Below are 24,373 nucleotides of genomic sequence, written 5' to 3'. Positions count from 1 at the left end.
GAGGATATAGTCTGTAGTATTTTCTTTTAAAGGAAAATTGAGTATGTTATTGACATAAGAAACACATTGATAATTTACGTATGAAAGTAAACACAAATTAATATTTTTTATTTATTATTATTTTTGTTAACAGGAGAAAATTAAGAAGTTGATCGAAGATTGGCAGTATGTAAAGTGCCGAGGTGAAGTTGCTGTAGTTGATGGTGTAGAAAATGCTGCTTCAGTAGCCAGTACACTGAGTCAGGTTCCCAGGATTCGAACAACAGGTAGGTGAAAAACTATACCGTTCTACTGATAGCCGGTGTGTGCGTGTGTGTGTGTGTGTGTGTGTGTGTGTGTGTGTGTGTGCGTGTGCATGTGTCGGAGAGAGAGAGAGAGAGAGAGAGAGAGAGAGAGAGAGAGAGAGAGAGAGAGAGAGAGAGAGATGTCAAAGTAATTTATATTTGTAGTAAGTTGTTGGTTTGCTGGCACCAAGGCGAATACTATGAGAGACTGTTTTTACAGAAAAATTCCTGTTTCCTTCTGCCAGCCTTATCTAGCAAAACTAGTAGTCCATCTTTAATTAGCATAGTGGCCACAATAGTTCAAATACTTCTAAAGAAACTGATACACTCATTTTTGTTTCTATAAAGATATTGTTTTCACAGTAATATTTGCCACAAACTTCTCACATTTCCCTGCTGAACATAAAACATTGTTAGCAGTCTCATGTTTGTGTGAAAAATCTCTCTCTGGGCAGTAACATTACGATTTTTATCTTCTCTTTACTGTCTTCATAAATAATTTGACTACCTGTCATAATGTGTTCCTGCACAGTTTCTTTTATATCTGTGAGTCAATTTCATTATAATATTACTAACTAAAGGGCCAACAGCCTTGCCACAGTGTTAATACCGGTTCCTGTCAGATAATCAGAGTTAAGCTCTCTCGGGCTGGGCTAGCACTTGGATAGGTCTCGTAAACTGACACACAGCTGGGAGAGCGGTGTGCTGACCACATGGCCCTCCATATCCACATCCAGTGACTCCTGTGGGCTGAGGATGATATGGCGGCTGGTTGATAATGTTGGGCCTTCGTGGCCTGTTCGGCTGGAGTGCTTTTTTAAATTACTGTCTAAAGACTCCCTCAGTGAAAATGAGAATTTTTATTCTGCTCTTTCATTCTCTCTGGATGGTTCCTTGATGATGTTGCCCTGTTATTTTAGATTACTCCTTGAACTTAGTAACTGTTGAAAGAACCTTACACTATTCCTACAATGTGTCCTAAAGCTCTAAATCGATGAATCTGTTCATCTACACATGTCAGCACACAATGTTGAATGGTACACTCAACTTTACAGGAAGAGTACAATTGCCCGTATGAACACTTGACAATTTTTTGATCCATGTGTGTTTAGTGGGTAATGATGTTAATGTGGAAAAGGTAGCACGTATCTAGAGGGTGATGCATATCTTGGCTTAGTGTTCTGCATTCCTCCTTAATGAGTTCAAAATATATTCCTTTACCCAGTTAAATATTGCCACCAATGCCCGCATCTCGTGGTCGTGCGGTAGCATTCTCGCTTCCCACGCCCGGGTTCCCGGGTTCGATTCCCAGCGGGGTCAGGGATTTTCTCTGCCTCATGATGGCTGGGTGTTGTGTGCTGTCCTTAGGTTAGTTAGGTTTAAGTAGTTCTAAGTTCTAGGGGACTGATGACCATAGATGTTAAGTCCCATAGTGCTCAGAGCCATTTGAGCCATTGCCACCAATGCCTTTGGTCATTAAAATTTGATTATATTTTATGCACTTCAGTTACCATTGTGAAGGTAGCAACAAGAAAGGCATCCAGACACAAACTTAAAATACAATCATTTGCTAAATCTAAAAAATGCAGACCCTGTATGATGGAATAGGTGCTAGGAAAAAGTATGTTACGTTAATTCATAATTATATGATTGAACACATGAGTAGAAGTTATGTGAAAGACTCAGATTTACTAACCAGTGAAAAATTCACGCCTTCTCTGGAGAGTAAGGGTATAATACATTTCACACAGGAATATGATACAGTGTCTATACAGTACAGTGCTTGCATGTGATCCATGATCTACACTAAAATATTGGCAGAGATTTTCTTAATATATCATGTGTCATAGATGGAAATCTTTCTCAGATTTTTCTTTTTCCTGGTGAAAATGGCGATAAGATATATTTTGTTTTCAAATCCTTCCCTTCGTGTCACTCCCAAGAGACCTCTTACCCTTCCACTTCTCATTATCATCCATGTTGTTATGATATACTGTCACTCATTTTTAATTATATTTAAATGATAAGTTTTTGTGGCTTTTTGAGAGCACACTAGTGGAGGCTGATGATATTTAATGTTAAGATAATGGCATACAAGAAAGATTAGGGTTTGATGTTCCACAGAGGTCATGACGGATGGAGCACAGATTCAGGCTAGTGGTGGATGAGGAAGGAAATTGGCTGTACCATTTCAAAGGAACCATCTCATCATTTGCCTCAACTGATTCTGGAGAATCACTGTACTATCACAGTCCACCTAAATTAATTATTTTGAAAACTAAAGAAAAACTTAATTATGCTTACATGTTATTATTAGACATTGTCGAATATGTGCACATCATTTCAGCAGCTATATTTTATCATTATCATACATTCATTTCTGTGGGGTTTCCTGTTGAATTTGCAAATCCAGCAAGAGTAATTGTCAGCCTCTGTGTGAGGTTGAATTTTTCTGGACCAAATGTTGAGTAGTCAAAATATACAGCTCAGATAAATAGTAGCATATGAACAAATATGATTAGTGAAGTGTTGGCAGAAGAGCCAACACCGTGTTGCTAGAGGAGGCCGAAATGCACGCTTTTAAGCTCACGCAGATTGGCGTGAGGTCTGGAACATTACAAGGAAATGAGAACTTAGAAAAACGGACGCAGTTGCTGTAATACTTAACTTTAATCCATAATTGTAGAACATCACTCTTGATTGTACATGCTTCATAAGATAAATATCAAATGCTATGGCGCCTTGCTAGGTCGTAGCAAATGACGTAGCTGAAGGCTATGCTAACTATCGTCTCGGCAAATGAGAGCGTATTTGTCAGTGTAGCATCGCTAGCAAAGTCAGCTGTACAATTGGGGCGAGTGCTAGGACGTCTCTCTAGACCTGCCGTGTCGTGGCGCTCGGTCTGCAATCACTGACAGTGGCGACACGCGGGTCCGACGTATACTAATGGACCGCGGCCGATTTAAAGGCTACCACCTAGCAAGTGAGGTGTCTGGCGGTGACACCACAATTACTATGTGTCAGACCATTTTTAAAAGTCATAGCTGTGATTCATCATGGAATGAATGCATACAACGTATGAATTCTTTGCAGAGGAACTGCCATAGACTTCCATTAGAGATGTTGTGGAGGATTCTTTGCTTTCAGATGTAATGTAAATGTTTGACTAGGGAAGTGGCAAGCAATTAAGCAGGCCAGCAGAAGTGTTGAACCTCATCCACAAATTTATCAGACTGTGATAAATTGTCCTAACAGCTGACTCTGACTTTACTGTCTTGGAGGATGGCATATTGTGAACTATATGCACTATGTGATACAACAGTTGCCCAAAAATGTCCACAACTTACCCAAAAATGTCCACAACTTGAGTACTTGTGTTAGTTTTCCAGTGAATGTCAAAACACTTTGGAGATTTCACAGTAAATGTGCTACTGTTCAATACCCATTTCATATTTTATTCTTACTTCAAACTATTACTGAATTACCCCATATTCTGGAAGGTCTTTGCAGATGTTTATGATGATACTGTAAATAGTAACAACAGCAAAATATCTAAGAGTGACTGTCAAGAGCAACATAAAGTGTAGGCACCTCATACAACGAGTTTTAGGAACGGCACACGTCGGGCTAACAAGGGGAGGTTGTGGGATGGGACTCTATATTTTGGCTCAAACTGTATGAGTAGAAGCAGGTAGATGCCCTTTCCAAGTTCCTAGTATATACCACCTAATTGGGCCATTGTTAAAGACAAAATGCTCTCTGAAGATTTTTGAGCAGAATATGATGGATTCTCTCCCCCTGTCCCTCAAAGTAAGTCAGTCGTGGGTCATGTGGCGCCATTGATCAAGTACACTATCTAACAACCCACTGGCTCAGATTTGGTTCTTGCTGCTACTATTTTATTCCCCCAATTTTATTTTACTCCTTGCAGTGTTAAACTGTTAATTATAAAATTTAAATATATGCAGCCAGTCAAATTTATATACATAAAATTAATATATTCAATTTACTTACGATTAATTTCATTAATTAATATATTTAAACAGTTAATTTAAATGATTTGGCAAACTTCTGAAACTTTATTTATCTATTATTAAAAGATACATTACCTTTTTTAAGGTGATAATTATCAGAGAAACATTTAAAACATAAAAATTGTTCACACCTGCACACTTTACAAAGGCACTTGGTGAGCAAGAGCATTTTTTGAAATATGTTTCATTGGAAAGTATACTTCAAGTTTTCAAATGAAGATCATTTTGTTGTTAGTAATAATGCATACCAAGCACACTGAAACATTGAAGTGAAAACTGAAGCACTGAATTGATGCTGCATGATAATATATATTTTAATTGCAAGTTCTCTTGACAATAATTATCACTGTTGTCGTACTTCATGGGCACTTCGTAGTCTTTTAATTAGATTTAGGACTTGGTTATAGAAATAGACATCATGAAGTTGAATGAGAGGAGTATATTTTGGTGGATTGATCTCCACAGTATACATTACTTTGCCTTCCTCATTGATGACTGTTGCATCATACATAGTCAAATCTGATTTTCCATTTCAAAAATCCACGAACAAAAGGAATCCATCATTATTTTCTAGAATTTGCAATATAGCTCTTTTGTTCGTTCCCCGACTTGGAGCAAGTAACGACAACAGTTTTATTTTCTTCTTCCAATTTCTTAACAGTACCAGCAACTCTAGGGCCAAATTTATTAGTGGTCTCTTGCATACATAAAAATACAATGGCTAACAGTTTCCCTGAAGTGGTTAAACTGTGTCATGCTGTATAAGAGTGGGTAGTGGTGGAGAGATTGAGTTTTTTCTCCAAAACTGTCTTTGCACCATTGTAATTCAGTGACTTGTTACATGTTGATTCATACTGGCACCCAGTTTGGTGAATGTTATTTATATAATCAAGGCTGAAGCCTGATGTTATACATCTTGTCTGTGTACAAAACTTCTCTGTTGTTTCCACCGTTTCATCCAAAGGTGCAACATGATTTTTGCTGAAAAATTTGGTGATTATTTTCTAGCTTATTGAATGCTTAGGTTTGAAGCTTTTTACCCAGGTGTCAGTGGAAATAAATTGAAATTTTTCTGACAAATATGGGAATGACACTGTCATTGCCCACTGGTATAATGTTCCCATCTTCACTTGTTCATAACAGCTTCATTTCCCATGTCTTGGAGTTGATGATAGCAGTTTTTTCATTTATAGTGCTGCCTATTTCTACTTCTTTCCTCCAAATTTGAAGATATATATTTCCAATTTGGATGAGCATCAGCAAAATCAGTGACTCTTCTTATCAGCCAAGGACACCAAAGTACAAGAGGTACTTCCTAAGTTATATTCTTTAACATCATAATCATCATCATTCATGTCTTTTCTTTAAGAAGAAATCTGTTGCAAATAAAACTGGACTGTGTATACTAAAAGTGTGTCTGGGCAGAAAAAGAAAGAGAGAGAGAGATTTAGAGAAACGGTGAGAAAAATCCAAGGACCTGTTCACAAAGATTTTGTTCGTCAGGTTTGGTGTATAATAACAATCATCATCATTTACTATGGAATTTATCATTCATAATTCAATAGCGTTCTCTGCAATTACTTGACCCATAGCTGTTGCTACAGGACTCACAGACATGGGAGGAGTGTCGATGACCATGTTCTTTCTTTGTAAATTGAAAAAGGCTTATGAAGAACAATGGTTAAATATTTTAAAGAAATCTTCGTCAAAAGCCTCGATTTTTTTCACCAGTCATCCGGGTAGAACGGGTAGAAAATTCTCATTGGGTTCCCATTTTCCAATAAAATAATAAGTTTATATGTAAAATAACTGGAGACATGTAGCGAGCTGCTGTTCACAGCTGCAGAAATCATCACAAATTGTTGGAAAAAAGGTATAGTAAGGGACAACTACAGTGGATTTTAAACAGCTGCCCAAGTCCTGTGCTTTGAATACATCAAAGAGAACAAAGAAAAAGGATAGTGTGTGTATATGATAACAACAGAATGTTGCTACTGAAGGGCAGTTGAAATCACAAACCATGCTCTACAGTAAATACACTTTAGAAATATCTGGATCTACATCTACATCTATATGCTGCAAACCACCATGAAGTACATGGCAGAGGGTAAGTTCCATTATTCCAGTTACTAGGGTTTCTTCCAATTCCATTCTTATATGGAGTGCAGGAAGAATGATTGCTTCAATACCTCTGTGTGTGCTTTAATTATTCTAATCTTATCCTGACGATCCCTATGTGAGCAATACATAGGGGGTTGTAGCATATTCCCAGATTCATCATTTAAAGCTGGTTCTTGAAACTTTTTAGTTATCTTCAAGGGTCCACAAGTTCGGTTTCTTCAGTATCTCTGTGACACTCTCCCACAGATCAAACAAACTTGTTCTGACTTTTGCTGTATACATTCAACATCCCCAGTGAGTCCCAATTTGGTATGGGCCTCACACTCTTGAGCAATATTCTAGAACTGGTCGCACAAGTGATTTGTAAGCAATCTCCTTTTCTACTAATAAGCGGAAGTCTTCCACCTGCTTTATCCACAACTGAGCCAGCGTGGTCATTCCATTTTATATCCCTGCAATGTGCTACACCCAGGTATTTGTAAGAGTTGGCCAATTACAGCAGGGACTCATTGATATTATAGTCATAGGATACTATGTTTTTATGTTTTTTGAAGTGCACAATTTTACATTTTTGAACATTTAAAGCAAGTTGCCAATCTTTGTGCCACTTTCAAATCTTTTCAAGATGTGCCAGAATATTTATGCAGCTTCTTTCAGACAGTACTTCATTATAGATAATTGCATCATCTGCAAAAGTCTGAGGCTACTATTAATATTGCCTGCAATGTCATTAATCTAAAACGTAAACAGCAAGTATCACAACACATTTCCCTGGGGGCACGCTCGAAGTTACTTCTACATCTGATGATGACTCACCGTCCAAGATAACAAGCTGTGTCCTCCCTACCAGAAAATCCTTAATCTAGTCACAAATTTCACTTGATACACCATGTGAGTAAGCATAGATATGGTACTGAGTCAAATGTTTTTCAGAAATCAATAAATACTGCATCTACCCACCTGCCTTGATCCAAAGCTTTCAGTACGTTGTGTGAGAAAAGTGCGAGTTTAGTTTCACATGATCGATGTTTTTGGAGTACATGCTGGTTGGCAGGGAGGAGGTCATTCTGCTTGAGATACTTCACTATGTTTGAGCTCAGAATATGTTCTAAGGTTCTACAACAAACTGGTGTCAAGGACACTGTATGGTAGTTAAGTGGATCACCCCCACTACCCTTCTTGTAGACCAGTGTGACCTGTGCTTTTTTCCTAGAACTGTGCATGGTTTTTTGTCCGAGGGATCTACATTATAGTCCAAAGAGGGGCTAGCTCAGCCTCAAATTCAGTGTAGAACTTGATAGGGATTCCATCAGGCCATGGAGTTTTAATGACTTCAGTTGTTTCTCAATACCACTAATACTAAAACTTGTTTCACTCTTCTTTCCAGTAGTATGAGGATTAAATTAGGGCAATTCTCCTGGGGTTTCCTTTGTAAAGGAACATTTGAAAATGGAGTTAAGCATGTCAGCTTTTGCTTTGTTACCCTCAGTTTCAGTTCCTCTTTCATTCACTATGGGCTGGGCACCTACTTTGATGACCAGAACTTCTTTGGGTTTAGTGAAACATCATTTGATAATATTCTGCTTTGGTAGTCATTGAAGGCTTCAAGTATTGCTCTCTTGACAGCCGAACATGTTTCATTCAGCATCTCTCTATCTATAGCCCTGTGCTTTGATTTAACCTATTATGCAGTAGTCTTTGTTCCCTTAGATGTATAACACGGAGGACCCTCCAATTACATACTGTTCTATTAGGTTAATATCTGCCCAGTGCATGGTCAGTTATTCTTTTAAACTTGAGCCATTGTTCCTCTACATGCTCCTGACCAGTGCTGAAAGTTTCAAGTTCCTCATTGAGTTATGATGCTACTTATTTTTTATCTGGTTTACTGAACATATATCTCTTTCTGCTAGTATGTTGTTGTCATTGTCTTCAGTACAAAGGCTGGTTTGGTGTGCCTCTGCACGGTACTCTGTCCTGTGCAAGCCTCTTCATCTATGACAACCTACATCCTTCTGAATCTGCGTACTGCATTCATCTCTTGGTCTCTCTCTATGATTTTTATCCCCTGCAGCTGTCACCAGTACTAAATTTGTTATCCCTTGATGTTTCAGATTGTGTCCTATCAACCAATCCTTTCTTTTAGGCAAGTTGCGACATGAAATTCTTTTGTCTCCAATTATATTTATTGCCACCTCATTAGTTATGCAATCTACCCATCTAATATTCAGCACTCTTCTGTAGTACTACATTCCAAAAGCTTCTATTGTCTTCTTGTGTATACAGTTTATAACCTTTGTTTCACTTCCATGCACGTCTAGCATAAGACAATTCATGTTTAAACATATTAATTAATTAATTACTCTTAATTAAATTGAAAATACAAATTTTGAGTATATAAATTTAACTGTTTAAGCATATTTAAATTTTGTGATTAATATTTTTAACATTGCAAGCAGTAAAATAAAGTGGAAAAAAATATTACCATCAAGAATCAAACCTGAGCCAGCAATTTGCCATAAAGTGCTCTTGATCCATAAATTATTGGAGTAAAAACACCCCTCACACTCTACTTGAACATTTTTGAAGTGTGTTTTACCCTCTCCTGTGACTCACTCAGGTGAAATATTCTATGAATTCAAAAGAGTCATCTACTTGCTTCTACTCACACAGTTTGAGCCAAGTTGGTGAGTTCCATTCTGAGCCCTCCTCTTGTAAGATTCATCCATTAAATTATGGTACTCATCCATGACTGTACTTCATTTTATGCTAATATCTTAGCTGTAAAACATTTAGCCATCTTTGCAGCAAGTCAGACAGGCTGATGGCTCCCATCTGTCTTATACACTAGTACTGTGGACTTAGTGTGTAGAAGTACACAGCAAGTCATGTTGAAAGAAATACCACACATTGACATGTGCTACTGTGACTCCTCTATCAAGGATATTGTTTAACAACTTTTGGTCAGCAGACCCAGTGCTATTGTGTTTGAGAGCTAACTATTGCCCGTGCCCAGTTCCACATTTTATGGAGGTTAAAACCATCACCATTATTAATTAAATCATTCATCAAACATAGTTCAATGATTCCCTGAAATCTGAATCCCAGAATGATGAAACGGATGTTAATATCTGGAAGTTACCATAGTCCAAAGTGTGACTTTACTGTGTGCAGTGATCAGCTATGGCAGATTTATCAGGCTGTAGCAGGCAGGAACAGTGTCAGTGTTCCATGCAACATTACTGAATTTTACATGAAGTATATCTGATACATGACAAACCATACTGATGGGGAGTGTTATATGTGCATATTTTCTGTAGAATCAAGTCATCTTTGATGTTAGCAGAAAAATAATGTTGGCTTTATGTTCAGAGCAAATGTGACTTATTTTAGAAGAAAGACTTCATGCAAATGGTAGGGAGGCCATGGGCTTTAATCTTTCCTCTTCAGATTCTTAAGGCAGGGTACACATCTTTAGTTTGAATTGTAAAGCTTTGCAGATCTCCCATAGTGGAAAGGCATTATTTCCAAAAACTTTTTTGAAATGTTCAGGTTCTTCCTGTTGATGGTCCTTACCAGCAGTCCTATTTGCCCCATGACCAGGTGTACTCAGGACACCACTGGTTCGTGCAGCATGATGACAGCTGCCTGTTCACAGGTACAGGTGTCAGTTTGTGGAAGACACCATGCCCCAAGGTGCCGTTGGTTTTCTGAGGAACTGTAATGTCCAAAAAAGGTAGCTATCAATCCTTTTCCAACTTCATGGGGAATTGCATGTTCCCATGAATGGAATTTGTATGGTTCCAGACCTGATTAAGTTTCTCATCACCATGGGGCCACAGTACAAAATGTCATTCACAAGTCTCCAAAAAGATAACAGGCTTAAAACTTGCAGAGACCAACATCTTCTCCTCAAAATCTTCCACAAAAAAGTTGGCCACCAAAAGAGGCAAGAGACTTCTTATGGCAACTCTCTCAATTTGTTCATAAATTCATTATTAAATAAACAGTTGAGGAGAGCACGTGTCAAGGGATAACCTTCTTGGTTAAAATGTTTTGCAATCAGGAATAAAGACTCTGTGAGTGGAACTTTGGTAAGTAATGACACAATATCCAAACCAACCATAAAACATAAAGTTGAAGTTATTTTCCTGCCAGTAACAGAGGGTGATTGTGTCAAGTATGACTTGATTCTATGCATAGCAGGTGTGTATAAGATTCCCTTTCTTTTTCCTTTCGCGTTGTTACTGTTATTTCATTGCTCTTGCATCATATGGGCTGGCTGGGCTGTCAAAAGTACAAACATTTTGCCCAAAGCTTTAAAAATACAAATAAAGGTGAAACAAATATGGTTAAAAGTTGAAAATGTTTTTAAAATGTGTAAAAGGATTAATTTTGTTGGCCTTTACATAACACTAAAAACTATCATTTTTCTTTGTTGTTTGAATTAAAATTTACATTATGAAAAATAAAGATAAAAACGTTACAGAAATCATTGATAGCCTTCCTAAAACTAAGAGCAATGCACTTGCACTAAGAAACTGAACGAGCTCTGCTAGGGAAAAAAAGGATATGTCAGGGGCAAAATATACTCAGTAGCATTGAAACGGTTGTGTATAAATAAAGGGGTCTATCAGGTATTATATTTGGAGACAAAGATAGGTGTTGAGGTGAATAGTGTGAGGTCAAGAAGCGAGGAGGAAAAGGGAGGGGAAGGAGGAAAGGGGAGCCCTGATACGGTGTGGGATAGCTGGGAAATAGTTTAGTAAGACAGATGAATATCAGGTCAGATTTCATTCTGGGAGAGGGAGTGAGCTGAAGTTGCATTGGGATAGGATACAGCAACATACCAATATTGGTGATCGGAAGGGAAACTATGGGATTCTCAGAGTCTAGTGTAGGATAAGTCACAGTGTTCAGTATTGGTGAGGAAGGGTGGGATTAGAGAACCCACAAAGAGGAAGGTAAACGAGTGCAAAAAGCGAGACGGAGTGTGTGGTACTCGAAGATTTGGAGGGATTGATGAAACTAGGGTGGAGTGAATATCTGGACATTACCATAGGAGAGGATAGGGTAGATCAACATTCTATTGGTGTGGATCACATTTTCCGTAATTCGGGTAGTCGCTGAACCCTCAAAAAGACAGTCTCTACTGAAAATGTGGTCATTTTGCCCAGCTATAAGGCGTCTGAAGATCCTGCCCTGCAAAACAAGCTCTAAATGGCAACTTCATGACATTATGTTGTAAAGTTCACCAAGAGACTACAAGGGGTGGTAATACAGTTTTAATTATCACCTTGCAAAAATCAAACTGTGATTACAAAACTTGTCGGTGGTGTTAGTTCTCCTCTGCGTATCCACCCATCAATATGACACATTTTTCCTGACAGTTAATGACTTAGTGGAGACCTTGCTCCTATAAATCCACATTTTGGCTGTTCATGAAATGTTCCACCTCTAAAATCACCTCATTAATGGTTTCTTTTGTCTGAGGAATGAGGAAGAAGTCACTGAGTGCCATGTCAGGAGAATACTGGGCTGAGACAAAATTTGACAGCTCAGAGCTGCAGCATGTGTGACAGCACGTGAATGATTTGGAGTGTTGTCACAGAACGAAAACATTCCCTCGGACAGCTTCCCACAAGGGTTCATCTTGACAGTCTCCTGTAACCTCACCAGGAGATTTCAGTAGTATGAAACACTCACGGTTTGCTACTTAAGAGTTGCACTCTACCAAAACTATGGTTCAGTAGTTTTGATACAGTACATAAATGATGTAGTAAATGATAGGATTACCGGTAGTATTGGTAGAATTGATAAGGGAAGAAACATACATGAATGTGTGAGAGAGAAACTGGGACGCGGTGACTTCTCTTTGTTTTTTGTTTTCCATATAATTGGAACCAAACATCATTTAGTATTAGTCCATTGTGTATCTCATACACTGTAAAAACATAAAGTGCTTTTTATAAGTAATAAAAATTATATGTGCTGTTTATTGTGAAGTAACACACAGAAGGATAACCATGTAGTAGAAAAAATTTCCATATAGTACGTGGTCTTTCATGGATCCTCACTCAGTTTCTAGATGGCTCACAGCTTAATATTTCTAGGGGAATCTAGTAAGCCACTGATAGCATACAGAAACAAAGGGATTGAAAAGAGGTAATGCCCAATAGGTATGCAACACACCCAACACACAGATACAGCAGTAAAAATCTTATTTGAGCGAGGCTGCTAGTAAAACTACGACATTGTACAATTACTTATGACAGTCTGCAGTAGCCTGTGGTAGTTTTACAACTCTAGTACCAAATAGTTACAGCCCAAAAATGCACACAGCATCACCTTGCCCTATGATGGTTGCACCTTCCTGTTTTTTGCCTCGGGTTCATAGTGATACACCCAACTCATTCAAAGTGATTAAGTGGTTGAAGTAGTAATTTGGAATACCCTGACAGCTGCCTCTGTTCACGGTGTTTTTTGGTGGGTGTGAGAAGTCGTGGAACTCTGTGGCCTGTGACCTCTGTCTCATTCAAAATGTTGTGCGAAATGTCAAAAAGAGATCCACGAGTGATTTTTCACCTTTTCCACTATCGTCTCAAATGTTATTCGTCGGTCTCGGGACACAGACACCTTCATTTCTCTTGCAATTCTCGATTCTTCACAGAATGATGCTGTGCCACTTCATTCTTCGTCATTCAGACTTGCTTGACCACACTGGAAGCGTCTGCAGCACCTAACTGCTGAGTCGTGTGATGGTGCATTGTCGACATACACTTCCATCAACTCAGCACGGATTGTTGGAGCATTGTTCCCCTTCAAATACAGTAAATGAATTGCCGCACGATGCTCCACTTTGTCATTGGGCTGTGGCATTTTGTTGCGGCTACTCTTGCAGCGTGCTGTTTTACTGTGGTGCAGGGATTGTAGTGTTTTCCAGGTCTGCAGTCATGTTGTTCCAGACAAAAAAATAAGGAGTCGAATAACTTTGGTTGAGATGCTAATCAGAATTTTATGAGTACCTTAAGGTGGCCATCACAGCATATGCGAGAAACTGTAACCTCCGAAGCTCGTCCTTGGTTATAGCCAGTTGATTGGTATTGGGTGGTTATAATTAAAGTGCTGCTTCTCACTGAGGAGGGTGTGGGCTGTAATTATTGTATGGCAGCGAAACTTGGAAGATAAGCTAATGCTATAATGCAGAACCGATGTACACTGGAGAAAAGTTAGTTCCAATTCTAGCCACCAGTTGCAAATCCAGCGCTAAACAGCATCTCGTCGACGTCTCCGGTGCTCGTATTGAACAAATTGTGTAAGCAGCTTTTAATAATGCAATCAGTCTTTCTCATTTGTTTGATGTTTGCTATCAACGTCTCGCTCCTAATCCATTACATACGGAAATATTTGTATGCGGCCTTTTTTGCATTCACAGCACCAGATTTGTACCTTATGGCCAAAATTAGAACTTTTATCAGCGTAAATCGGTTGCGCATTAACGCATTAGAATATCTAGAAAGTTTCGCTGCTATACGACAGTTACAGCCTATATTGGTCCTCCGCGAGGGACCTCTGTGAGTAGGTGTATTTTAATTACAACCCTCCGATACGAACGTGCGGAGAAGAGCCCTGTTTCTGGCAATACCGTGAGGTTAGATTTTTGCACAGCGGAAGCGCCTGGAGAGGCAGTAGAACGCCAGTGACTGGTGATTCCCCGCCGCCGGCCGGCAATTATAGAAAATCAATGGAATGCTAGTAGAGTAATTAGACGCGCACGTTTATCCCAGTTAGGACGCCGTCGTGCGGCCGCCATTTCAAACCGCAGTCTGCGAATCCCAGCTTACACCCCCCCCCCCCCCCCCCTCACACACACCATTCGTGTGAATGTGTTTGCTCTGCGTGCTTAATGGCTGACCCTTCTGAACGAGAAATAGCTGAATACGCTGTTCAGTAACGCTGGATTAGTAAGTTTGTACCACATCGTATACTTCAATTCGTCGTACATATTTCTTGGTCGCATAGAGCTTGCCTTATAACATAACGCGAAAACCGCTACGTAGAGCTACAGGGAATGTCGGCCAAATCTGGATCGAATCTAATCCAACAAATTTTATGGGAGTATCTTTGCTAACCTTATGATCCTTCACTGTGCGAGAATCAGCTCTCTGCGACAAAAAGTGTGAAGTTTTCTCTCATTTGGTTTCTCTTCATATTTTTTATAATACCGCAGAAATTTATCCCATCTAGAGCATTTATGTATAATCAACGGAATACTTACTTTGTTTCCCCTTGGAGTAAATACTGAAACCCAGTTCCACGTGATCGAGTTTCGCTGCCCGTAACCAGCAAACCATCGAGCCAAGTTCAGCACTTACAGCACGTTCTGTCGCCTTCTCTACCTGCACTGTCACCAGTTTACCCAACTCATCGTCAATAAATTATCTAACTTGAAAAACATGCCGTCACGCCTGTCCGGCAAGATGTTTCACGCAATCGCTTCCAATTGCACTGCGATATAATACTGCGTACAGCTTTGGACTGCACCTTTTTCTTCTTTATTGGTCATTTCATTACGGGGTGAGCTGGATAACTTAAAAGCGCAGATGACAATGATGTGTTGAAGATGCTGCTCTGTGGCGAGTCCTTTGAGGTCAGCTCCTAGTTAAGTATTGTGAGGGCAAGAAAGGAAGCTAGCAGAAAGGAGCGGGGGTAGGCTTAGGTTGGTCAGGAGGTGGGAAGGGTGATAGGAAACTTCATCTGAGGAAAGAATATGGAGGGATGGGGCTATAACTGGTGTGGTGAGTAGATGCCAGGACGTGTTTCTGGATCAGGAAGGGAGAGCCGTTTGAAAGTTGCCTTGCGACAGGATATGAATGCAGTGGAAGACGAGACAAAGTGTAATTCGTTCACGCTACAGTGAGCTCACGGAAAAGGAAACAGTAACGAGACTTCTGCATTCCTTAAAAGGATAAGAAAAAGAGAGGCCCTAGTCGCACAGTGGTGCTCTCTTCCCAGTTAGGCTCTTTGCTTGGTCACGACATAACTGACTTAATTTTATCCTGTCAAAAGGTACGTCAATGTCTTGAGCAGCCAAACCTATACCTTGTGCATGGACATAATTTCGAGAGAACATGGATTGGAAAGAGCATTTCACTTTGCAGCAGAAGGAAGGATGACGGTTTGTTGTTCCGTCGCGACGAGATCGTTAGAGGTGGCGGACAAGCTCGGATTGTGGAAAGGTAGGGAGGGAAATCGTCCGTATCTTTTTCAAAGGAATCAAGCCAGAATTTGCCTTCAGCGATCTAGGGCAACCGCGGAAAAGTTAAACCTGGATGGCCTGTCGTCTTCCCTGATACGAGTTCAGTGTATTGACCACTGCGCCACCTCGCTCGGTCACGCTTGCAAGAGCGTACGCTGTTACAAAAATTCTTGACCAGACTGAAACTCTGTGCCGATCCGGAATCCTTGCTTTCGGAGGACAGACCCTGATCAGTAAAAAGTATGTTGGACAGTTGGAAAGTAAGCGAGTGGTACTGTCAAAGTGAAATTCTGGGGGCGGACTGTCAGCCTGGGCGGTAAGAAAGGTACGAGAGAAGACTACAGTTTCGATGACGAGGTTAGTAGAAACAGCTAGCTAGTCAGTGAGAGGCTGTGCGAAGAGTCCGGGTTCGCGTTTCGGTCGATGCATATTCGTAATTTCTCGTGACGCTTCAGCACATAGCTGGTCTCAAATTCGTTGGTTTCTGTTTTCCTACTCGTGGAGTCCAACCGATTCGTGACTCGGCTTCTAATTTCCGCGTATTCGTTGCTCACATTTCTGATAAGACATTAGCCGGCCGCTGTGGCCGAGCGGCTCTAGGCGCTTCAGTCTGGAACCGCGGGACCGCTACGGTCGGAGATTCGAATGCTGCCTCGGGCATGGATGTGTGTGATGTCCTCAGGTTAGTTAGGTTTAAGTAGTTGTATGTTCTAGGGGACTGATTACCTCAGATGTTAAGTCCCATAGTGCTCAGAGCCATTTGAACCATCTGATAAGACATTATCTAAAAAATGGTTCAAATGGCTCTGAGCACTATGGGACTCAACTGCTGTGGTCATAAGTCCCCTAGAACTTAGAACTACTTAAACCTAACTAACCTAAGAACATCACACACATCCATGCCCGAGGCAGGATTCGAACCTGCGACCGTAGAGGTCGTGCGGTTCCAGACTGTAGCGCCTTTAACCGCTCGGCCACTCCGGCCGGCTAAGACATTATCTGTTAAGGATTTAACTTACCAAGTATTTGCGTATGTAATCAGATAAACACAGCTATGTGCTGTATTTGTATTTGTTCCAGTATTTCCCCAGGTCTCTACTGATACACCTACAAAAGCTGCGAATCATATCAACGATAATACCACTGACAAATTTGTCCTTTACATTGATCCATTGAATCGGAGCAATACTTTCTGTTGGTATGCCAGATGCATAAAATTATATAGATCGATAAGCTTTAATGTTCACATGTACACAGCGCAATAAAACTGAAGGGAGCCCTTTTTCGAAAGAGTGTCATTTTCTCCCATTGCGACGCAGGAGCTCGAAATTTGCCTACAACTTTCTCTGTAATGGTGCAAAGGCATGGCACCCGTCACCCGGGACTCATCTGACCTGGCCACAGTTTTCCAGACGTCTAGGGTCCAACCAATATGGTCACGAGCTCAGGCGAGCCTCAGCAGGCGATGTTGTGCTGTTAGCAAAGACACTCGCGGCGCTTGTCTGCTGCCGTAGCTCATTAACCCAACATTTCGCCGCACTTACGGATACATTCCTCTTACGCTCCACTTTGATTTGTGCGTTTATTTGTCTGTTAGCACAGATAACTCTGAGCGAACGCCGCTGCTCTCGCTCGTTAAGTGACGGCCATTGGTCAGTGCATTTTCCTTGGTGATAGGTACTGCCTGACATTTGATGTTCTCAGCACACTCTCGACACTGTGGATCTCGGAATATTGAATTCCCTAACAATTTCCGAACTGGAAATCGCATACGTCTAGCTCTAACTACCTTTGCGCGTTCAAAGTCTGTTAGTTTACGTCGTGCGGCCATAACCACGTCTGAAACCATTTCACACGAATCACCTAAGTATAAAGGACAACTCCGCCAGTACACTGCTCTTTTATACCTTATGTACGCGATACTACCACCATTTGTATTACGTGCATATCAGTTTCTCAAGACATTTGTCACCTCAGTGTAATAACGAGTTAAAGGAGGGCGACGTCCCGTCCACGACAGTCATCACATGGAGCACTAGCTCTACAAGAAAAACTTGTGCTGTATAAAAACTCCACTTCTGTTTCATCTTGCAAGATTTTAGTTGGTGTGTAAAAACAGGTAAGTGCGACCAGTCACTTATGTAAAATTTATTTCCATAAACTAGTTTTCGAGTCTTTTCAAACACATCTTTAAATGGGGAATTTAGAGGTTACATATTTATTTTCGTCGCGTGATGCTGGGTACTGGCTCGCGGCAGCGTTTGTAGCGAACAGTGATTACTTCGTGCCCATTTGGCAACAAAAATGGAAGATGTCATGTGGCCATTAACAGCCGGCGGAAAAGTGCTCCATTTGGAGCACAAAAAAACCAACATGTTCCTCTTTAAATGAAACTGACAGTCAAGTGGGGAACCAGCTGCCTCCTCACGAAAAATTTATTGCATTCGAACATATTCACGCACTTTTAACGCAAAACATTCCAAATCCTTTCACCTAGTCTGTCTTTCTGGTTACGCCTACATACTCAGCATCTCCATCGCACTGACACTATCTATATATGTCTCTCTCTCACTGTCTCCGTGTTCTTCCACTGATTTACAATATATCCTACCGCCACTGTCTTCACTATACATCGGCAGCTCAAAAATTCTGGGGTTTCATCTTATTTTTTCCCTTGTACTCACGTGTTTCGAATTTCGGTCCATACGCGCACTCCTCTATAGCTACATGTTATAATTCGTCGGCCTGGGAGAGTCCTGCCCCAAAAGCCTAAGGATGATCTCCACTCGTCTGTACTTTTCATTTCCACTTTCTACTGTCTCTTTTGCTCCCACTGCTTTTATCTGCATCCGTCTCTCTTTCTCTTTCACTGCCACTGCCTCTCACTTACTGCGATTATCTCATTTCTCTTTGGCTCCAACTGCTAGTGTCTTTATCTATGTCTCTTTCTTTTTCACTGCATTTTCTTCTCTCTCTCTCTCTCTCTCTCTCTCTCTCTCTCTCTCTCTCTCTCTCTCTCTTCCACTGGCACTGTCTCCTCTCTCTGCTTCTATCACTGTCTGCCTCTTCCACTGTCACTGTCTCTCTGTCACTGTCTCTCTGTTACTCCCTTTCAGCAGAGAAAAAAGAGCAAATATGTTGGCACACCAAAATTTTTTGGTGAGCAGGGTGGAATGTAGATTGAGCTAGCTGGTTTCCTACTTTTCTGTCAGAGTCTTTTACAGAAGAGAATATTCGCATTTTTTGTGCTCCAACAGGAGCATTTTTCCGCTGGTTCCGTTCCTTTCCCTGCTATAGCAGAGTTAGGTCAGTAAAGTTTTTACAATTTTTTTGTATACACCGACAGAAAAAATTTCAACTACAAGAAGTAATTAATGTACAGTTATGAATTTTCGGGATTACATATGTCTAGGTAACATATTTAAGTATTTAATGTTGCAAAATCACAGGGTAGTGTAAGCGCGAGACAAAACACTGCAAACATGAAATGCTGGAACATTAATAACCGGTGTAAGCGCCAGAATGTAGAATGCAAGCATGCAAACGTGTACGCATTGTTTCGTACAGGTGCCGTTGCACTCGATCGGTCAATACAGGGAAGATTAATGCTGGTTGTGGATGACGCTGGAGCTGTCTTCCGAGGGTGTTCAGCACATGCTCGATTGGAGACAGATCTGGTGATAGAGCAGGCAAGGCAACAAGTCGACGTATTGGGTTGGGTTGGAGCATTTTGGGTTTCGACAGCAGTATCTGGGAAAGCGTTATACTGTTGGAAAGCACCACCTGAATTCTGTTTGTGAATGGCAGCACAATAGATCGAATCGCCAGACTGATTTACAAATTAGCAGTCAGGGGGCATGGGATAATCACGAGAGTGCTTCTGCTGTCATACGAAATCGCAGGCCAGACCGTAACTCCAGGAGTAGCTCCTGTGTGTCTGGGCTGCAGACAGCTTGGCTGCAGGCGCTCATCTGACCTCCTCCTAATCGACACACAGCCATCACTGGCACCGAGACAGAACAGAAAATCAACAGACCTCCAGTCCGCCACCCATTGAGCTCTCTCTGGACACCACAGAACTCAAAATGACAGTGGTTTGTGTTCATCTCAGTGCACGATACAGGGCGTCTGGCTAGGAGCTGTCTTTGAAGTATCCTATTTGTAACGCTTCGGTGTGTCACTGTTGTACCAACTGCTTCTCGAATTGCAGCTACAGGCATAGGGCGACGCGCCACAGCCATAAGCCGAACACGACGGCCTTCCCTCTTGGTGAATCGTATACAGTGGCTACACTATGTGATCAAAAGTTCAGGACACCCTCAGTAGTCCTTAGACATCGTGAGGGAGCAGAATGGGGCGCTCCGCGAAACTCACTGACTTCGAGCGTGGTCAGGTCATAAAATGTCACTCGTGTCATACGTCTGTACGCGAGATTTCCACACTCCTAAACATCCCTAGCTTCACTATTTCCGATGTGATAGTGAAGTGGAAACGTGAAGGGACACGTACAGCACAAAACCATACAGGCCGACCTCGTCTGTTGACTGACAGAGACCGCCGACAGTTGAAGAGGGTCGTAATGTGTAATAGGCAGACATCTATCTAGACCATCGCACAGGAATTTCAAACTGCATCAGGATTCACTGCAAGTACTATGACAGTTAGGCGGGAGGTGAGAAAACTTGGTTTTCATGGTCGAGCGGGTGCTCATAAGCCACACATCACGCCGGTAAATGCCAAACGACACCTCGCCTGGTGTAAGGATAGTAAACATTGGACAACTGAACAGTGGAGAAACGTTGTGTGGTACACAATGTGGCGATCCGATGGCAGAGTGTCGGTATGGCGAATGCCCGGTGAACGTCATCTGCCAGCGTATGTAGTGCCACCAGTAAAATTCGGAGGCGGTGGTGTTACGGTGTGGTCGTGATTTTCAAGGAGGGGCCTTGCACCCCTTGTTGTTTCGCATGGCACTATCACAGCACAGGCCTACATTGGTGTTTTGAGCACCTTCTTGCTTCCCACTGTTCGGGGATGGCGATTGCATCTTTCAACACGATCGAGCACCTGTTCATAATGCACGGTCTGTGGCGGAGTGGTTACACGACAATGACGACATTCCTGTAATGGACTGGCCTGCACAGAGTTCTGACCTGAATCCTATAGAACACGTTTGGGATATTTTGGGACACCGACTTCGTGCCGGGTCTCACCGACCGACATCGATACCTCTCCTCAGTGCAGCATTCCGCGAAGAATGGACTGCCATTCCCCAAGAAACCTTCTACCACCTGATTGAACGAATGTCTACGAGAGTGGAAGCTGTCATCAAGGCTAAGTTTGGGCCAACACCATATTGAATTCCAGCATTACCGATGGAAGGCGTCACGAACTTGTAAGTAATTTTCAGCCAGATGTCCTGGTACTTTTGATCACATAGTGTATATCCTTGCCACGTCTTTCTCCAGATCGCGCAAGGAACATGCAGCTCATAGCCCTAATACACGACCTCATTTAAGCTCAGTGAGCTGTTAGTACTGGCGTCTCCGTCGCCTTCAAGACATTTTTGATTACAACTCACTACGTCTAGTCCCAAAGGTAACTAATACTCACGACATTACAGCGCGCATTTGAAGCAAACTTGATTTACATCCTCATAGTGGCGTTACTGACGCCACTCATATGCGCATGGCACTATACCTGAATAGACTTCATCTTTGATATGTAGAGACATGCCTGTCAACTTTCTCTTATTTCGCACAACTGCTCCTTGGTGTTGGTATTATTGTTTCCATCAGTATACTTCGATATATATATATCAACTTATGTCCCTTAACACATATTGGCAACAAACAAGTACCCGTAATACCAGCTTACACAGAATCGTTTCCTTTGCATTTTTTTCTGGATACGCTGCTCATCGATCGCAATTCATAGAAACGCCCGCCTTATGATTTGTATCTTTAAATAATAAAAATGTTGCTAGAAATCTTTTATTGGATTTGCAGTCTGTCTGGTCTTATATAATTTTTGGCAGTCATTTTAAGTTCTTTTCAGGCATGCTAAGACCGTTTTCAGCCCTTTTTTTTGCCAACGAAGTATCACTTTCTCCATATTTGTGTAGCCGCGAAGGTCCCATTGTACAGACAGCGTGTCATAAAGTTTTTCTGGTGAAAAAATGCTGCCTAAAAACGTAGTTCGATGATCTCAGAACCCCTGGGATGACTCTAGAACCCTTGTCATGTGTTCATTATGGCCCTTAAAACTACAGTAACGTCTCAGACCACCAAGCGAGGTGGCGCAGTGGTTAAAACATTGGGGTCGCATTCGGAAGGATGCCGGTTCAAACCAACACCCGGCCATCTTGATTTACGTTTTCCGTGATTTCCCTAAATAGCTTCAGGAAAATGCCGGGATGGTTCCTTCGAACGGGCACGGCCGATTTCCTTCCCCCGTACTTCCCTAATCCGAGCTTGTGCTCCGTCTCCAATGACCTTGTTATCGACAGAACGTTAAACACTAATCTCCTCCTCCAACGTCTCAGACCATATATTACGTGGATATTTTATATGTCAGATTGCGGTAACTTTTGAATGGTTCAAATGACTCTGAGCAGTATGGGACTTAACATGTGAGATCATCAGTCCCTTAGAACTTAGAACTACTTAAACCTGACTAACCTAAGGATATCACACACATCCGTGCCCGAGGCAGGATTCGAACCTGCGACCGTAGCAGTCGCGCGGTTTTGGACTGAAGCGCCTAGAACCGCTCGGTCAGAACGGCCGGCGGTAACTTTGAACCTTTGGATCCTGGGTAACGGATGATATCTAAAAAGAAAGTCGATATTTCCTGAGATAGTCATCTTACGAACATACGGCAAAACGTTAAACAATCTGCCATGATTAGAAATTATAGACGCGGCCTTTCCCACAATTGGTACTTTTCATATGCAAAAATCGTGGTATTACGGGGTTTTCTCAGGAACTGCCCGTGAATAACTGGTACTTGTATAAGCCGCCTAAGGCCCACCCTGGACCACACGTAATGCAAAAGAAGCAACCGATTTGCCGGAGGAAATGCGTAATATTTAAATTACGAATCTTTACCGTAGGATAGTTCCAGTATGTGCGTTCTCTCGATGGATAAACAAATGGTCGTTAGGCCAAGGGTTATCCAAAACACTTGACCACGTATCTCTGTGACCAATACGAACCGAGATATGACCTTCGCGCGCGGCTTTTTGGGTCATACAGGTCCCGTGCACTATCATGCACGGACCGATAATACCGTCCACATTACCGCAAGTCAGTCCCCGGTAACACCCGCTTCTGGATGCCGCGTTTCAAGATGAATCTGAAAAGATTAGAAAACATGTTTGTGATACAAAGACCTCTCTCTCTCTCTCTCTCTCTCTCTCTCTCTCTCTCTCTCTCTCTCTTTCGCTCCCTCTCCCCATCTCTCCCTCTGTCTCCACCCGTGCCCCCACACCCTCACATTCTCTCTCTCTCTCTCTCTCTCTCGATTGATTTTATTGAAAGACTTTCACATATTTCATACAGTCGACAATAGAAATGTATTTCATTAGATTAAGATCTTCAGATCACAGAGTTCGACCATAAATATTTTAAGAACTCATCAGGTGGCAAAAAATTTGTCAACCATTTGACGGCAACAGTATTTCTAAATGTCTGTATTTAAAATCACTTTTGGGGGAATTTTCGAGAGGACATTTGCAGTTATCACATGTGCCTAACAACCTCTCAAATAATTTGTTTGGAATCAGGGGACTGAGACTGATTTTATTGTAAACCGGAGACGATTTTGCCAAGTCAAGAATATGTAAACTAGGTGTGTGCGCGCGTGTTTTGATGTGTGTATCGCTCAGTGCGTTAATTCGATGACCAATTCGATATATATGTAAGTACACTTGCCACAAATTTCCAATTGAAGTTCATGAATCTGATTTCACGTATGGAATGCTGTTCTTGCGTCGGACGGACTTTGCTGTCGTCCCCGACAGGTAGCAAGTAAGTGAGTGGAAACCACGCTTTATTCACTCGTGAATCAAAGTATAAAGTATGAATATTTGCCGGCCGCGGTGGTCTAGCGGTTCTAGGCGCTCAGTCCGGAACCGCGAGACTGCTACGGTCGCAGGTTCGAATCCTGCCTTGGGCATGGATGTGTGTGATGTCCTTAGGTTAGTTAGGTTTAAGTAGTTCTAAGTTCTAGGGGACTGATGACCACAGATGTTAAGTCCCATAGTGCTCAGAGCCATGAATATTTATTGCAGCATATTTACAATTTTTATAAATATATATAATGATACATAAGATAGCAACTGAGGAATCCATTATTACGCTTTATTAATTGTATAATAAAAGTTAGACTGAAACATTGTGGTCCGGAACCGCGGGACTGCTACGGTCGCAGGTTCGAATCCTGCCTCGGGCATGGATGTGTGTGATGTCCTTAGGTTAGTTAGGTTTAAGTAGTTCTAAGTTCTAGGGGACTGATGACCAAAGAAGTTAAGTCCCTTAGTGCTCAGAGCCATTTTTTTTGAAACATTGTGTCGACGTGAAAGCAATGAGCGACATAATAGTATTCCAGTTGGACAAAGCTTCGAGAAGAATCTGTCGCTGGTCTTGTCGGAGGAACCATTTCGATGTTCGTTT

General features: G+C 41.5%; 1 protein-coding gene across 1 annotated transcript in view; it reads left to right on the top strand.

The window, feature by feature from the left end:
- The window catches only part of LOC124721174 (dystrophin-like), a 949,029-nt gene that overhangs the window by 814,824 nt on the left and 109,832 nt on the right, over positions 1 to 24,373 (top strand). The window contains exon 48 of the mRNA XM_047246008.1: positions 134 to 266. Coding sequence (XP_047101964.1) covers positions 134 to 266 — 133 coding nt within the window. The remainder of the gene's footprint in view (positions 1 to 133; positions 267 to 24,373) is intronic.

The sequence above is a fragment of the Schistocerca piceifrons genome, chromosome X, assembly GCF_021461385.2.
Source record: "Schistocerca piceifrons isolate TAMUIC-IGC-003096 chromosome X, iqSchPice1.1, whole genome shotgun sequence".
Lineage (NCBI taxonomy): Eukaryota > Metazoa > Arthropoda > Insecta > Orthoptera > Acrididae > Schistocerca > Schistocerca piceifrons.
Note: the sequence above shows the minus strand (reverse complement) of the source record. Positions and strands in the feature narration are given on the sequence as shown.